At 37.3% G+C, this 17253-nt stretch overlaps 1 protein-coding gene across 1 annotated transcript; it reads left to right on the top strand.

The window, feature by feature from the left end:
- Positions 1-1392: 1392 nt before the first annotated feature.
- On the top strand, positions 1393-14868 carry LOC105059810 (uncharacterized). The gene is made up of 6 exons (XM_010943262.4): positions 1393-1687; positions 2701-3128; positions 12027-12112; positions 12251-13979; positions 14094-14295; positions 14397-14868. Exons 2-6 carry the CDS (start codon positions 2759-2761, stop codon positions 14656-14658), a joined length of 2649 nt encoding a protein of 882 aa, XP_010941564.1. The 5' UTR covers positions 1393-1687; positions 2701-2758; the 3' UTR covers positions 14659-14868.
- The last annotated feature ends 2385 nt before the right edge of the window (positions 14869-17253 follow it).

Genomic DNA, 17253 nt, shown 5'->3' with positions numbered 1-17253 from the left:
TGGGATGAGTTATAGCTGAACTGACTCTTAGCTACAGCAACTTGCAAATTTACTTGTAGCTTATGGTTGTGATATGGGTAATGAAGCAATAGATTTAGATTTTTTTTACAGCTAAATGTGAAAGCTAGTTGAGTTGTAAGATTCCAATTAGTCCCCTAGTAGATTCTAAATAAGAAATTATTAGTAACATGACTTTTTTCTTTCTTATCCAGGTGGGATACCATATTGGTATTTTGAAAAAATAAATTTTACATTTTTTAAAATGTGCTTAACACTTATTTCATCACATAAAATCTTTTTTAAATAAAAAATAAGTTTCTAAATATTTAGAGTCTGGATTGTGTCTTTGTATATATTTATGAATAAAATTGCAAATATTCGTTATCATCCTGCTCCTCTAAAAAGATTGATATTTATCTCTCAATGTTATTTATTGTCAGAAGGCTCTAGGAGAGTGCTGATATGGCTGAAGTGGAATACTGTTCGAGATCCAAAACACTGAAAAAAACTTGCAAGAAAAGTCCACTTTCGTTGGGGATGCTCCTGTAAGGGATTCTATAATGCTTAAGTTAGCCAGAGCTTAAGAATAATAGAGAAGAGAGAGACGATATGGGAGAGTGGAGTATTCTTCTCTTTGTTCTCCTTCTCGTTGAATTTGCTTACCTCAAGATACCCTTCGTACCTCTCTTATATGGAGAATGAGCTCGTAGGCTGTTAGCCGGAATCTATAGGTTTGTTAGATCTGATTTTTTAAATCGTTGGACCATGTTCTTGTCATTTATTATGGGATGAATCTCACCCGTCAACATTCAGATCAAAGTTGTTAGTCGTAGGTGTCCGTCGCGGACTTCATCTATGTGATTAGTTGAGTCATTAGTCTGGACGCAGGGTCGAGATCCTGTTCTGCATCTAGTGCGATTTTGTCAAATCGTCTTGGGCATGCCCCACATAAGAGAGGTCGATCTGATTAGTAAATTACCTCCGCAATACTATTTATGTATAATTTCTATTTAATTTTAAATTTTATTTGCATCCTTAATTCCAAGTTAGCATTTTATGATTGCCCCGATTTGTTTGTAATTGTGCAAAAAGGATGTGCGTAAGTAGGTCAGAAACATAAGGTTGCAGTCAAACAAAGGCCTAAATGATGAGTTACATTTTTTAAAAAAAAACTAACCGCATGGCTGCCTGACTGCTTTGACCAAACCGGAAAAATCAAAAACCAAAAAAAAAAAAAAAACGATACGAAACGGCGGAAAGACTGCAGCACCAAACAAGACACCGGAGCGCACCATCTCCCCGTTACATTGGCGACATCATCTCTCGCCCCCAAGTTAAAATAACATCGATTTATCGGGACCGGTGTGGTTTCCCCTCTCCCAGACGCGGCTTTTTTTTCGGCATCGCCCCCAAAATCCACCACCGAATCCGATCGAAACGAACCGAATCTCGCCCCGGCACGCCGGTAGGTCCACTGAGATCTTTCCCAAGGATACGCTCCCCCGCCGATTCGATGGCGGTATGATACGCGGTCGGTGTCGCCGGATCCTCCTCCCGGCCCGATTCGGCAGATCGGTCGCAGCGATTTCTCCCGCTTATCGGAACGCCGGCCGAAGGACAACGGAGAAGGGGAAGGAGGGCGGCGACGAGAGATAGATCCTGACGTCCGTTCGGATTCCCACCTCCGGTGAGCTTCTAACACGACTTTTTCCATCCATTTCGTTCTGTTTCTACGCCTAGGGTAAAGTAGGTCGGCCGGTGCCGGTTGCATTCTTGTTGAATTGCACTAGTGTCTTTCTGTTTGTTTCTTTTAGATCACTTTTTGGTTGTTAGATTGTAGATTCTATGCTCAATTCTTTTTGCTTGTTTACGATCTTTGATGAATCAATCTAGAGCAGAAATCAAAAATTGAATTATGTTGCTGGTGCAAGCTTTATTTATTTATATATTTTGATCTGCAGAAGATGGAATGGTGATCTCTTAATGGTATATATAGAAGCACTAGTTCTTGCTTATTTATTATGATCAGGGAAGAAACAGAGAAGTGGGATAGATAGAATAGAGAGTGTGATTCTTCTCTTCATTGTCATCACTAATCTTGATCACATTTCTGATGGTTTATCCTGTGAGCTTATCTCTGGATCTTGATAATTTGCAAGTTGGAAACTGGAGGAACCTTCCTTCTAGCTGTCTGAGTTTTAAAAACTAAAGGAAAGGAGGGTGAGATGAAGTCTTCATTGGATTGGTAGCAATTGAAGAACATAAATTTGGACTTCATTAGCCTCTACTATGAACTTTGATGCTATAATATGCGAGGTAAAATCTGATGCAAATGGAAGCTGGGAAAGTGGAACCATGTTGATTTTCTAAAGCAACTTAATATGGATGCTTCAAATGTATGAGTCTGTAAGCAATCTATAACTAGAAACATAATATAGGTAAAACTTTAGTGTAGACCATGACTAGAAACATAATATAGGTAAAACTTTAGTGTAGACCATGGATAAACAAATTTGACAAAAATGTAGTTGCTTTTGATTGTTGCTCTTACTTATTTTAGTTCTATATCCTTGCAGAATTCTTGATGCCACTTGTATATAAATTGCAGTACCTACATGATGCTTGTCACTTTGCATGCTATCCTCGAATTTAATTTCACATTGCTTATATGCTGTTGTCATTGTGTTTGCTGTATTGCAGGTTTCTAGCATTGTTCTGGGAACATGAAATTTTAGATTCCGAAATTGACTATAGCAGAATGCCTCGTCCTCCGGATATAGGGTGGCAACATGGTACAATGATCGGGGGACACAGACACCATGTGCAGTGTAACTATTGCCACAGGACTATGATTGGGGGTATTACACGGTTCAAGAAACACTTGGCAAGCAAAAGAGGGGAAATTAAGGGCTGCGAAGCTGTCCCCAAGGAAGTAAGAGAGACTATAAGGAAGCACCTAGCCACATTAAAACCCAGGAGGCCATCCAAAAAGAAACTAAGAAGGATCGAAGAGGGGGCTATTTTAGTACCAATTTCCACCAATGGTAACATGGAAACAGATGCATCAGACCCAGATGAGACAAATACTAGACAGGAACTTCTGACCTTACAGGAAGCAGAAATTCACTGTATGGTCTTTAATATTCCCGTCCTTCTTATTAAATTTATATTTACATGAGCAAGTTTGATTGATTATCTTACATGCAAATTCAAATCAGTACTTCTGTGTTTATTTTCACGCTGCAGAAATTTTTAGGACTTATCTTCATGCTATTAGTTGAGATCATACTCATCTTGTTTTGTTGTATTACTAATACCAAGAATCACCTTTTTTTTTTGTCAATTATGTGTCTTGTACTGAGAGTTTTAACATTTTCTCTGATGACAATCAAGATGGACAAATTAGTTACTATTTCCCTAATAATGTATGTGCATTTTATGCACTGGCTATTTTTTGAAGTATGCCTGTATGGTTCGATTAGCTATCACCAATTTACGTAAACACACAACATGCTTATTTTCAAATGATATTGGCGACTGTTGTTCTCTAGGATACTTCTGCTTACTCCCATGTGCAATTTACTTGGGCATCTAGGTTGTTCATAGAGTGGTTTTTGAGATATTTTTCTCTTTGATTTGTATTGGTATACTTTGTGGTTTTTAACTTATATCGATGCATGAGTAGGATCAGGCAAATCACATGTCCTGCCATGGAAGTATTTCTCAAACAAAAAAGTGATGGCTGCAAGTGATTTGTTTGCCTACCTTTGTCAGCAGCCATAAATACTCAATTTTAGTTTCAAAAAACAAACTGGCAAAAGAGATGATGGAAACACAAATCATCATGAGTAATATAACATAAAGAAAAAAAAAATATTCCTCTTTGCATAAGGTGAGATTCAATTATTTAAACCACAAAGTTGAGGCCTTTAAACATAATCAGCAAAATTATATAATTCAAAATCTATCTAGAAGAGCTGTGGATCCTAGATGGCTAAAAGTTCTGTACAAGGCTCGATCTTCTAAAATAGTTGTGACTCCATGTATCTTTTCAATATAGTTATCTTTCTATCCTATGACATTCTAAAATTTAACCACTATCCATGGCTATCTTTGGCCTATGCATGTGGCCAGAAAAATATTTTAACCCTCCATGACTTATATGCATCATGGCACTTGGTTTTCTACATCTGAATTTAACCCCCTCTTCAATTTTACCACTTATCCATCGTAGTATCCTGATCCCTAGCAAACTAAATTTTATGCTTACATGTCTTCTTCACTTGTTAACACTCAAATTTATACCGCAAGGCATCCTGAAACTATCTGTTGTTGCTTTTAACTCCCTATACTCTTGAGGATATGCCCTTGGTCATAGCTATATTTGTGCACATTCTTTATGCAATTTATATACTAGATTTCAAGGTTGTCAAATTGCTTGGATGAGGCCAAGCTTTAGACCCCTTGTATGGCCTAGGCATGCTCCTAGGTGATTACGCAGTTGCCTAGGGAGGAAAGCTCTGCTGGCTTTTATTATATATACTTGTAATCACATGCATAAATAAGCATGTGCATATATTCTATATATACTCCTTTTCCTCTATGGCATCATGAACACAGTTTTACACATAAAAGTCCAAAAATCAAAATCCACAAGGAGAGTAGTAATAGCATTATTGTCACTGTAGCATCCACCAAGCTATAAAACACTGGTAGGTAACCAGTAACTAGCAATAAGTGGAAGAAGGCAAGCTGATTGGAAGCTGGCAACCAAAACAAAGGGAAAAAATTTGGGCAAAAATGCATAAGAATGGCCAAATGAAGAAGAGGTGGGCTGGTTACCATAGGCACCACAGGGGGCCAGCATCCTAGGATGACTTATCGGCAGTCATTGATCAGCCCACTGGCTATACTAGGCTGGTGATAGCTTCAATTCCCTCCCACTTGTCCAATATGGGGACTTAAATAGAGAAAAAAGAGAGAAAAGATACCCATAAAGAGGTACAGTTCAAGCAAGCTTGGCCTAAGCAGCTGGCCAAATTAAGTACCTAGGAGCAAGTTTTTAAATACCAGTATCGGACCTCATGTCGGTTGCCGATCGGTATGGTACGGTACCGTACCGATAATAAAAAATCAAAAAAAAGTCCCACAACCACCAAAAAAAGGAAAACCGAGCCGAACCGGACTGAACCGTACCGAATTGGTCGGTTCGGTATGGTTTGGTTTGGTACGGTTTGGTTCGGTCCGAAACCGTACCGAACCAATCGGTTCGGATCATTTTCGAAAATCTGGCCGAAACCGTCCCAATTCCCCTCCGATCCAGTTCGGCATGCCCGGAACCGTCCTGTTCGGGACGGTTTTGAAAACCATACCTAGGAGACCACTTTTAACAATGTCGCTGGATTCTTTTGTTTTGGATAGAGCGGGGATGGTGGAATTCTAGGTGAAAGGGGTGACTCACGACTTTGTTAAGGAATAAAAGGTGAGTGTGTTTTGGAAGATAGTTTTCCAAGTAAGGTTAGAGTGGACATGAAGGGTTGGGTCTACAAATTTCTCTGTGCTTTATATAACCTAGTTTATTATGCCAAGGTAGATTACTAATATTTGCCACGAAGAAAACTCTGAAGTCTTTTTTTTTTCTTTGTGCGGAGGTTGATTTGCTGTTTAAAATGTGTTTTCTCAATTTATATTTATATAATCCTTGAATGTCATAAGCCAGATCTCGCACAATCTAATACATTCTCCTTTCCTCTCACCACCTTTATCCCCTAATGGGTCACTAAAAATTTCTAATATATTTATGTCTATGTATATGGTACTTAAGAAACACAATCATTATATCTACAAGGCATGCATCACTTAAGGAACATCCTAATGCATGGGGCTTATGTGTGCTACGAGGCTATTTCTATGTTTCGAACCTGTGACACCGAGGTCACAATGAAGCAACCTTATTGTGGTGTCAAGGCCCACTGTGTAAAGTAGGCCATGCTTTTGCTCAATTATTGATTACTTTTTCATAATATGCATGTAATTGTTCTCTGGTGATGTACTATGTTTTGTAATATCATGACAAGAAATTTTATACATGCATTTAGGTTCGAGGGTGTAGAGTCTATGCATGCATGTATGTATATATCTATCATGTTTCCAAATTGTTAATTTTTAGATTTGAAGATTCTAAACACTATACTAGTTTCTAACATCGACATCCCACTAGAATTGAAGCAACATAGGTCAGGGCACATTGTGACCAAGTGTAGCATGCTGTTGGATGATTGGGTTACTTGTTACTTTCCGGAGTCTAATTTCAAACAGCAAAACTTTTAAAAATGCATTAAGAAATGCAAGGTTATGCAAGTGCGATGTATAGCTTGTCGTATATTTCTATATTGCAACTGATTTGGATTCTTACTGCTTGGAGATATGCACTAAAGTGCAAAACTATGGTAGTCATTTTAACTCTTAATTTTCAACTAGTGGTTAGCCAAACAATGTGAACATGAATCATCAATAAAAGCTCTAGAAATTAGTAAATAATTTATAAAATTATTAAAATGATAAAAAATGTCAGATAGCACGGTCATGAATTCAAGCACCAACTAAAGGCACAAATCTAATTGAAATAGGATAACATGTATGTTTCTATATATAAAAATTAGTGGATAAATTACTTGAGAAAATAGCATTGGATAAAGATTACTATGTTTGGTTGAAGGTAATTTTTTATGGGAATATTGCAAAATTTTCAATAATGCCCTTAAATAAACACTTCAAGTAATGATATTTTTTTTCTTAATACATTTGTTAGCTATTTATGGCTTGCTTGCATTAACATTGTCAATATTGGCTATTTCAAATATTAAAATATACTTACATGAGTTAATAAATATTTTTAAATTAATTATGTATATTAGAAAATATATTTCTTATGATAAATAAGTTTTAGTATGTTTTGGTGTATATATAAATATATTAATTATTATAAATTCTATGTTAGATTTATTGTAATTAATAAATATTTGTTATTTATTGATTAATCGTTAATATTTATTAATATATCAATGTATTAAATATATTATTATTCAAAATATTATTAATCAATATATTAATATATGTGTAATTATTAATATAATTAATATTAATTATATTAAGATAATTAATATAATATTAATATAATATACGTGAGGGCATTTTTTTCAAGAAATAATATTTTCATATTATTATTACTCGGTAACCTAGCATCGGAATAAAATGCCATTCTGTTGATGGCTTTTTTTTACCTTCTCTCTTAGGAAAATAGACATGAGACCCATTATTTATTTTACCATCTTTCTGATCCACTTTTCGTACCAAACATGGCAATCTAACATGGGATTTATTTTTTCATGCCAAATTAACCCAGCCAAACAAGCCCTAAGGGAAGAAAAAAGAGAAATCAAAGTTTGGAATATAGCTTTGAAATCCCAAACTATTTCAGAACTTTGCTGAAGTATATCAACCTATGCAACAATCAAAACTAAGCCAAATAACAATCTTTGAATATGTAATAGCATATTCACAGGTGAAAAACAATTACCATGTAAGATAAAAGTATAAGCAGTTGATCAAGAAAAAGAATTCTTCAATCATTGCCGGTCTTTGGTTTCGATGGTTGGTAGCTGATGGCTGGATACCTCTTGAGCACCTGCAACTGATTGGGAGCCAAAAAAGGAAGGAAGAGGAGGAGATTGATCACCTCTTTCTAGCAACTAGTTTTCATGATCTCTTGCTGGTGATGTCCTTTAGCCATCTCCTCTCAACTAGCTCTTTTTGACATCCATTGGCAAGACTTGAGGTTGAAGAGGACCGGGCAATGGAGAGCTTTTCGCTTGAGAACCATGGGGTTGGGTTGGGTGAAAAACATAATACAGTTTTCCTCTTTTCTTAATATGGAACTGGAGCCCCTGGACACTTCGACGTTTGTCCAGGTGGTTCAGATGATGGAACTACTTGGTGACCAATTGAATGTGTTTTTATGAAAATGGATTTAGGTTTGACCCACCCTGACATAGATGGAGTGGTGGGTCAGACTGGTCAATGCCTATTTGACCTTGACAAGTGTCACAACATTATTTGCTTCATAAGTGCTTGCTTCAAATGTTTTCTAAATATCTGATTTCTTGCATCCATACTTGAACTTGAACTTATGCCTCCTCCCTTTTCTAGCAATTAAGGGGTATATTGGAAGTACTAAGGATATTGAAGATTGAGTCATGTTTAATTATGCTAACAATGTATTAAGTACTATTTGTTTGCATGTTCTAGCTTAGAATTGGCACTTTAGGTATCATAATGTACCATGTAGTGCGAGTGCTAGGCATGCATTAGCACACATGATTAATTGTAGTGAACCAAGCACTAGCAGACTTTTGTGCCATGTGCTGGTTTGCCGTTGGCATATTATTTTCCAGGCGGCATGGACTAGCACGTCCTATACCTAAATCCACAATGCATGACCATTTTAAAATTTAATTGGATTGTTGGATGCTACGAAGGAGTTTTATGTAGTTTGGTTAGTTATTCAGCATTAGACCTAATCTAAAAGATGTAACAATCTTGTAATGCCTTGCTAAACTAGGAGTTATTTTCCTTCTCAATCTGGTCGAGGAGAAGGAAGATTCCTTCAACTCACTCAACTCGAATCTTATAAAAAAAATGATGGAAAAATTGCGAAAGTAGAGCTTAAATCCCCATTTATTTTATTGATTAATTCTTCATGCCATAAACTGAGGTACATAGCCTCTATTTATAATAGTGAGGTCTATCCTTGCATAATTTCGATTAGATTCTTCTTCTTATCTTCTAGAAGGACATCCACCATTGAACAAGTTCGGTTAGACTCCTCTTCACACTTTAAATAGAACTAGCTCTCTAAAAAGGGTATGATAAATATAAAAATCATGAAAAAATACTAAAGTTTTATAGGAGATATATCTTGACTTCACATTAGCGTTGCTTTCTGTCATCCTACCTAATTCTTCATAGATTGGAAGATAGCTTCCGATCAAAGTCTTTTATGAAAAACAAAGTTTCGATTTGACCAGCCTATTTCGAGGCCCAAATAATGCAATTTTGGCCTGATGTAGCCTTTTGGGGATATGCCCAAAATTGTAGATCTCGAAAAGATACTTAATTTCAAATAAAATATCATTTCAATCGAGCATCGTATGATTAATTTATGGTCTCCTAAAGTTTGGTGTATGATTTGACTTCTTGATATGACAGATCTTGCTCATAGATTCTATCTAGCCTGCTCATAATGGCCAATGCGAATCGCATTAAGCCCTCATAGTGTCGAAAGTAATCCATATCGAGTCTAATGATCCTTCTGGATATCTGTAGTAGTCAAAGTACTCTATATCGAGTCTGATGATCTACCTGGATCAGAGCTCTCCTTGTCTAGGAGATTTCACTCCCGTTGGATCAGAACTGAAGGTGGGGAAATGCCTGTTTCTCCGTCTCACAGTTGAAGCACCTGGCTTTGCCCGAAGATGGTTTCTGATCTTGATCTTCTTTGTTCAAGTTCGAATAGCTCCTCAACCTCCATAGCATTAAGGGCCGTCTTCTTTTCCTTCTCTTTCTTCTTAGAATCGTTATCCTTCAGCTTTTTCCCTTTCAGCTTTAACTCAGGGTGAAGCTTCCAATATTTCTCCTTGATGTGTCAGTGAAGATTGCAACGATCGCAATAATTTTTTTTGAGTCATATTGACATGCTACTTATTCTTCTTGTCTTAGATTGATTCTTCTCCTCAATCCTCATGGCCTTCACACTCGCTTTTCTGATGTCTTCAACTTTGAAGAGTTTCAGTTTCTTTTGGATGTTCTTATGGAGACTTCAACGTACTTCATGAAAATTGCATGATTGTTGATGGAGATTTTGAGGGAGATTTCTTACTTGTGGAACTCGATGGTATAGTCCTGAACAGATTGATTATACTTCTGCCATAGGTACTGCCACTTGATCCATCAATCTTCCTTGTAGCTGATTGGATAAAACTGCTTCTTGATTAAGCCTTTGAATGTGCTTCATGTCGGGTTAGAAACATCGTTGTTTCTCATGTATGAAGTCCACCACATGAGAGCATGATTAATAAGGTTGAGATGAGCAAAATCTACCTTTTAGATACTAGAGTATCCATAGATAGTAAAGTAGGCCTTTAATTGGTCTAGTTAGTTATCTAGCTTTTCTGCATCAACAATCCCATTGCATACGGAGATCTCGATTCGAGCTTCAACTTTAAATGATTGAAGAGAGAAAATGTTCGCACCTTTGGGTTGCTCATCCTCCTCGCTAGATGGAGGATCTTCTTCTCCAAACATTGGAGACAGTTTCGCAACAGGAGTTGTTGGTACTTATGTTTGCATTGAAGGTACCACCAATTTAGAAACGATCTCGATGAGTGGGGTAATCTTTTTCTTTAGTTGTGTGAGATGTCCTTTCATCTCATCATCCATCGAGGAATAACTAGCAGTCATACTCTTTGTCCTTCGATGTAATTGAAGCATGGATAGCCCTTCTCCTGATTGCTTGTATTGCTTGCGTGTCTGGACTATGCACTAAAAATCCCCCACAAATATAGAGGACCGACGCTCTAATACCAACTTGATCCAATTGGGGAGAAGGAAATCTTTCTTCTTGCCAAGCAGATCACTTCTCCTTGTCTTTTAGCAACCCACTTGAACCCTTTCATTCTCTACATGAGCATGTGAATCAGAAGTTTGGAATATTTTTTCTTCAAGATTCCTTGCATCAACTTATCTCCTCTCCAGGTACTTTGTTGGTAGCTGTAGGCCTATTCATTATTCTATTTACAGGTGCAATTATATATTCAAATGATTTCCTTTAAATCCCTTCCCACTGGTGTGAGCTTTTAGCTGTTTCAAATCCTTTTCTATTTGGTTTAGGCAAATTGGCATGCAGCATTAACTTCTCTCAGCATTACAATGCTTATGATTACTACCAAGTACTGATAGAGGACAAAGTGATGATCATTTGAAATTGTTTAGTCATGTGCAGCAGTCCAAAAAGAAACTTTAAGAAGGTCCCTGAATAAAGTTGAGGACGAAGAAGGGGAGCGGGGGTACAAAAGAAAGCTTAAATAAAAATAGATAGAAAAGAGCTCATGGCACTTTAACTTTCAGAAGTCTTGGCCTTACTTTGATGCAAAGTGGCCAAGTTTTGTAAATTTTTGGACTCACAAATAGGTTTGGACTCATAAAGATTGTGAGGTTTGTTTTTGTTTTGTGTATGATGCGGCTTTTGATTGCAAATTTTTTGCATTCAGTCAGCTTGTCCATTAACTGAAATTCCAAAAATGGAGTGTGTAAGACCAACAAAGATTTGGGCGCAAGGAAATGAGAAGGGATATTCTGGTATTTTTCCTTTTGGATTCAATACATGATCAGTGCCCACGATAGAGCAGAACCTATAAAGCTTACCCAATATGGTATTATAGATATGATGCAACTTTTTGCCTCTATTTTTTCCTAGCAAGTATTTTGTTACTTTTAAACGAGTATGGTTGCATTTATATTTTGGTTCCCTAGTAACTTTATGAGGTTTTATTTTCCGAGTTTTGTGTCAGTTGGAAAGAATGGCAAGCGCATGTTATTTCTTCTAGAAGTCCTTGTATAAGCTTCCCAATAAGAATAAGCTTGGTTTTTTATTTTGTATTTGCAGTAAGCATTTCCTATCAATATAAAATAAGTAAACCTTTGTTTAGTGGTTTATAACTTTTCTATGCTTGTTATTTGAGTAGCTGTTATCATTGTGGGAATTGTTTTGATGTATCTGAAGGAGAAGACTTAATTATATATCTATTTGTTTAATGGTTCATAGAAATGGCTGCTGGATGTAATTAAATTAAAATGTTGGAGTATTGTCTAGGTTTTTCTATTTTATGCCTCAGACTTAGTTAGCTAAATTCTAGATTATAATAACTGATATTTTTCTCTATGACTGCCATTTTACTTGCCTGATGTAGCTCCCAAGTCATCGGATCAACAGTTCATTGTTGGCACAAGGGAGTTCTTTGATGCCTTTTCTACTATCTCGTGCAAGGATGAACAAGTATGTAATCTATGTTGCTTCACCAATATATTGCTGTCTTTTCTCCTTGTCTATGCTATTGTAAAACCATCGGTTATCACTCTTCTCTGTAGAACTGCTTTGCTCTTATATTCTGTTCTTTTTTCTAAATCTTTGAAGGGTTTGGCACCTCCTAGAGCCACTGACCTTGGATGGGCTCATGGAATGATGGTAAATGGGGACAGACAAAAGATACAGTGCAAATACTGCCTTAAGGTAATATTAGGAGGTGGGATTTCTCGTCTTAAACAACATTTAGCAGGAGAAAGAGGGAATATAGCTCCATGTGAGAAAGTACCTGATGATATCAGAACACAAATGCAACAACATCTGGGGTTCAAGGTTTTGGAAAGACTTAAAAAGCAGAAAGACTCTGAGGCTGTTACAAGCTCCACTCAACAGAGCAGAGACGGGTATGATTCTGAGATCCTCAATGCAATTTCCACACGGGAGGGTTCTGGCGAAAGAAGAGGAAAGGAAGTGGATGAAGGGAGCCCCAATAAAAGAAAGAGAATCAAAAAGTTGCACATTCCACAGGCTTCAACAATAGCTCTGGCTACAGTACAACATACTTTTGCTTCACAAGAAAGTATAGACCATGCTGATATTGCAGTTGCAAAATTTATGTATGATACTGGCATACCATTCAATGCAGCAAATTCAATTTATTTTCAAAGAATGGCTGATGCAATTGCTACAGCAGGACCTGGATACAAGATGCCCTCTTATCATTCTTTGCGAGGTAAGTTATTAAATAGATGCGTCCATGAAGTAGGCGATATCTGTAATGAGCTTCGAAAGTCTTGGGAAGTGACGGGTTGTACTGTGATGGCTGATAGGTGGATGGATAAAACTAGTCGGGTTGTTATTAATTTCTTCATCTATTGTCCAAAGGGAACCATGTTTCTCAAGTCAGTAGATGCTTCTGACATTGAAAATACCTCAGAAGGTCTGCTTAGTTTATTTGATAGCATTGTTCAAGATGTTGGTCCTAGAAACGTTGTGAATTTTATAACAGATAGTGCACCTTGCTACAAAGCTGCAGGAAGGGCATTAATGAAGAAGTACAAGACCTTTTTTTGGAGTGTGTGTGCAAATCATTGCATTGAACTAATGCTCAAGGGCCTTGGTGAAATGGATGAAGTGAATGGGTTATTGGCAAAGGCAAAGAAAATATGTCAGTTAACATATAACAGTGCTTGGGTTCTTAATTTACTGAGGGAGAAAACTGAAGGAAGGGATCTTATTCAGCATGCCATGACAGAGTTTGTAATGAATTTTCTGACTTTACAGAACATTGTATCTGTCAGAGACTCTCTTCAGCAGATATTTACTAGTACCAATTGGGAGCAGTCATCTTTGTCTAAACAAAGAGTGGGAATGGATGTGATGAGAATTGTGTTAGATCCACAATTTTGGGAATCATGTACAAAAATCATGAAAGTCTCCAAACCGCTTATCACAGTTCTTAACCTACTGGATAGCAGAGAAAGGCCTTCCATGGGATATCTACATGATTCAATGGAAAAGGCAAAGAAAGAAATTATTTCAGCTTTTGATAACAAGGAATCTGATTACTTGCCATATTTGGAGGTCATTGGTCATGTACGAGATGAGCTCCATAGCCCCCTGTATGCTGCTGCTTATTATCTTAATCCTTCCATATATTTTAGCCCCACCTTTTCCATCAATAACGTGATTCAGAAAGGTTTACTTGATTGCATCGAGACTTTAGAGCCTGATTTGACAGCACAGGATAACATTACTAAGCATAAAGCTTTCTATGAGGATGCTGTGGGAGATTTCAGTCGGCCTGTGGCATTAAGAGGAAGAGAATCATTGTCTCCAGGTGATTTTAAGTTTATTGTCATTTAATTGTTAGCTGCAGTAAGATCTTTGTTGCTTGCTTAGCATTCCTGGACTGATCCAAGTTTTGCTTTTTCGTGTAATGAACTGTGTTCAGCCACGTGGTGGTCTCTTTATGCATCAGACTATCCAGATCTCCAGCGCTTCGCTGTTAGGATTCTAAGCCAGACATGCAGCATAACTACATCTGATAGGACTGTGACCATGAATGAAAGTGTGCATTCGAGCAAGAATAGATTGGAGCAGGAGAGGTTGAATGATCTTGCGCTTGTCCACTATAACTTGCGTCTTCAAGAGAGGTAATTTCCCATAGCCCAGTATTCTAGTTCTGACTTTAAACTCTGGGATAAACAAAATTATTCATATTTCTTGCTTATTCTTCGCTCCTGGACCTGACTAGGCAACCACTGGCTTTGGTAAGTAAAGCCCTTCCAAGAGGTGAGGATGACCCAGTATGCTCGGAAGGAAGGATTCATAATGCTGGAGCTTGGATTGTGGACCCAGAAGTGCTCGAAGGAGGTGGCATAAATAGGATGGATGTTGCTTTACCAAGTGATCCTGCTCCTGCAAGGGAGGTCAGCAATTCAGGTAATGGTAATCTTGGTGATGATGATGGAGGCGCCAATGAATGTAATAAGGGTGATGGCAGTGTGGATTCTTGAAACTGAGCTGCAGACAAATCAGAAGGCCATGGGCAATTACAGTTGAAGATTGCCTAGGAATATTATGTTGGCTATAGTTACAACATTAGATGCCACCATTTGTAATATAAACTACCTGGATTCTAAATAGTTGAATCAGTGTCATGTTCATGTACCATTGTACATAAATGTAGGTAACCTGCGGTAATGCTTATTTTGGATTGGTCACTAGTTGATTGGTGGATTGTTTCCTGTGAATGAAAATGATGCTATCATGCTAGTTCTATTGGCATTTGAAACTTTCTTCTGGCATGGATGGAATAGGGAATGCATGGAAAATATTTTCAGGGGGCTGGAGCAAATGGAAGCATCAATTGCTGAATTATAGATGAGGGGGGTCAGTACAGGGAGTTGTCTTTGGAAAAGTTGACTACACTCCGTTCCAAGCTGGCCAGCCATTACTCTATTCTTTGATAGCAAGAGATGTTTTGGAAATAACAATCAAGAATTATGTGGAGAGGGATAGAAATACAAAGATTTTGCACCGATCCATTGTCAGAATATAAGGGAACAGCATTATCTCTTGAAGGGGAGTAATGGTGAGCTGATTGACGGTATTGATTGAATTAAACAGGAATTGCTCTCTTTTTTCAGGTCCAAATGGACAACGGACTCGGTCGGTGTTGACTCAACTTTGGTCCCTCTATTTTCTTTCTTTTTTTTGTTTTGGGTAAAGGATAGAGGCTGACATTAACAAACAGTAAAGGGATACAAAATATGTTGATGACAAAATGGCTTCAGATGACCTGCTGAGAAGGAGCATAAATACAAACAAAGAGGACCATATGTATGACCACAACAAAGAAGATAAGCAACGAACATCTGAACAAAGTACAATCTGGAGCAAGAGAAGACCACATGTAAGCAATAAAACTCTGTGATGGGAGGCCATGGGCAGCCATTGAATTATTATAGCAGACAGATTAGTATATAGCACATGTAAGAAAAGTTGAAGTCCGGTAGCAATTGAAGCTCTGCAATATCGATCTCCAGTAGCAGTTGAATCTCTGCAATACCGATCTCCAGCAGCAATTGAGTCTTCTGTAAGATAAGCTGCTGGGCAGCCATTAAATTGTTGTAGAAGACCCTTGAACACAAAAAATGTGAAAAGATAACCATGATGTAGCAAGGGGACATACCTTCTAAAAATGTGTCCCTTGAACTTTTCAAGATTCTTATTGGCATTTCCTGATCTAAGACACAATCTTGCTTCTCGGAACTCAAAATATTTTTTAAGACCCCTAGCCAATCTTTACAGTTGGAACCTAGCAATTTGTTGATTTCTAAAATGCGGGCTAGATTATTAGAGGCAGACAATTTCTTACAGAAAGAATAAATTTCTAGTTAGACTTTTGTAATTGATTTTAGTTGATTTTTGAAAATTTATTTTAAAAATAAATTTAGCTCCCACTTTTTCTTCAGATCCCAATACTCCTCGGGTTGGAAAGCGGAAACCCGTACGCGACTTAAGGTTCCTAGTGGATACTGCGGTCCCACCGATTGGCACACTACCTCACCTGACAGATCTTGATGAATGTGTCAACCAATGAGTGGACAACTCTTGCTCAATACTTCTCAAGCAAATTACAGCAAATTTTATCTTTAAATCCTGAGATCTTACCCGACAAATCTTGGCCTCATTCCTTAGTTAAGTCAGACCTACCATTGAGCGCGAGTGAAGCCGTCATTGGACCCTCACCTGACAAATATTGGGTCCAACCCCATCTCCACTCCACAGCATCTAATGCCAATAGAGTGATTGCTTCCCTCCTGATGCAACTGAACCACTGTATCTAACCGAGAATAGTTAACATGAGAGAAGGCATGGTATTCTACAATGGTGGAAGACTCCTCGACTTAATATTATTGAGGAGATTTTTAATTTAGATCTCTTTAATCCTAATTAGTCATAACTATTATGGCTAACCCTAAGGGCATGAGCTAACTCGAATCACTAAGCAACCACATTTAGGCTAATCAACCAAATTGATCAGAAAAGTATAAGATCGGTGGGGGCCTCCCGGTTGCTTTCTTTAGACACCAATAAATTGGCCAGATCAGCAAACGAAATGAATTAAAGAACCACCTCTCTTTAAGTCGAACCAAATCACTTTTCTTAAACACCAATAGGTCAATAAATTTCGAATAGATTAGCTTGTGTAACTCAGGCTCAAATCATTGAGCCAAATTAGATCTTTAAGTTAGTCGATCCAATATGAGACTGTTAAGTGATGTGATCAATTTAGGATTGATCTCGAGCACTCTTGAATTAATCCTAATCAACTTTTGATTGACATGGGTCAACCGCTCATCTTGATTGAGCCCTACCATATATTAATCGATTACCTAAAAGTAATCGAATTACTAGACCTAATTGAACTACCGAAATCCAAATCCTCATATTTTATGCTTAAGATTAAGATCTTAAATTCTTAATTTTAGATTTTAATCTTAATTTCAGATCTTTAATACTTAATTTTAGATTTTTAATTCATAATTTTAGATCTTTAATTAAGTGCATTATGAACATGAGATAGTTTAGATGTCGAAACTACT

The sequence above is a fragment of the Elaeis guineensis genome, chromosome 2 (genome assembly GCF_000442705.2).
Source record: "Elaeis guineensis isolate ETL-2024a chromosome 2, EG11, whole genome shotgun sequence".
NCBI classification, from domain to species: domain Eukaryota; kingdom Viridiplantae; phylum Streptophyta; class Magnoliopsida; order Arecales; family Arecaceae; genus Elaeis; species Elaeis guineensis.
The sequence above is the reverse complement of the archived record's forward strand: the minus strand, read 5'-3'. Positions and strand labels throughout refer to the sequence as shown.

Bases quoted from the DNA above. Each gene is read 5' to 3' on its own strand.
- LOC105059810 (XM_010943262.4), top strand. From the start codon at position 2,759: ATGCCTCGTCCTCCGGATATAGGGTGGCAACATGGTACAATGATCGGG. The intron at 12,113-12,250 runs GTATGTAATCTA...AAATCTTTGAAG, and splicing joins TCTCGTGCAAGGATGAACAA to GGTTTGGCACCTCCTAGAGC. The intron at 14,296-14,396 runs GTAATTTCCCAT...GGACCTGACTAG, and splicing joins AACTTGCGTCTTCAAGAGAG to GCAACCACTGGCTTTGGTAA.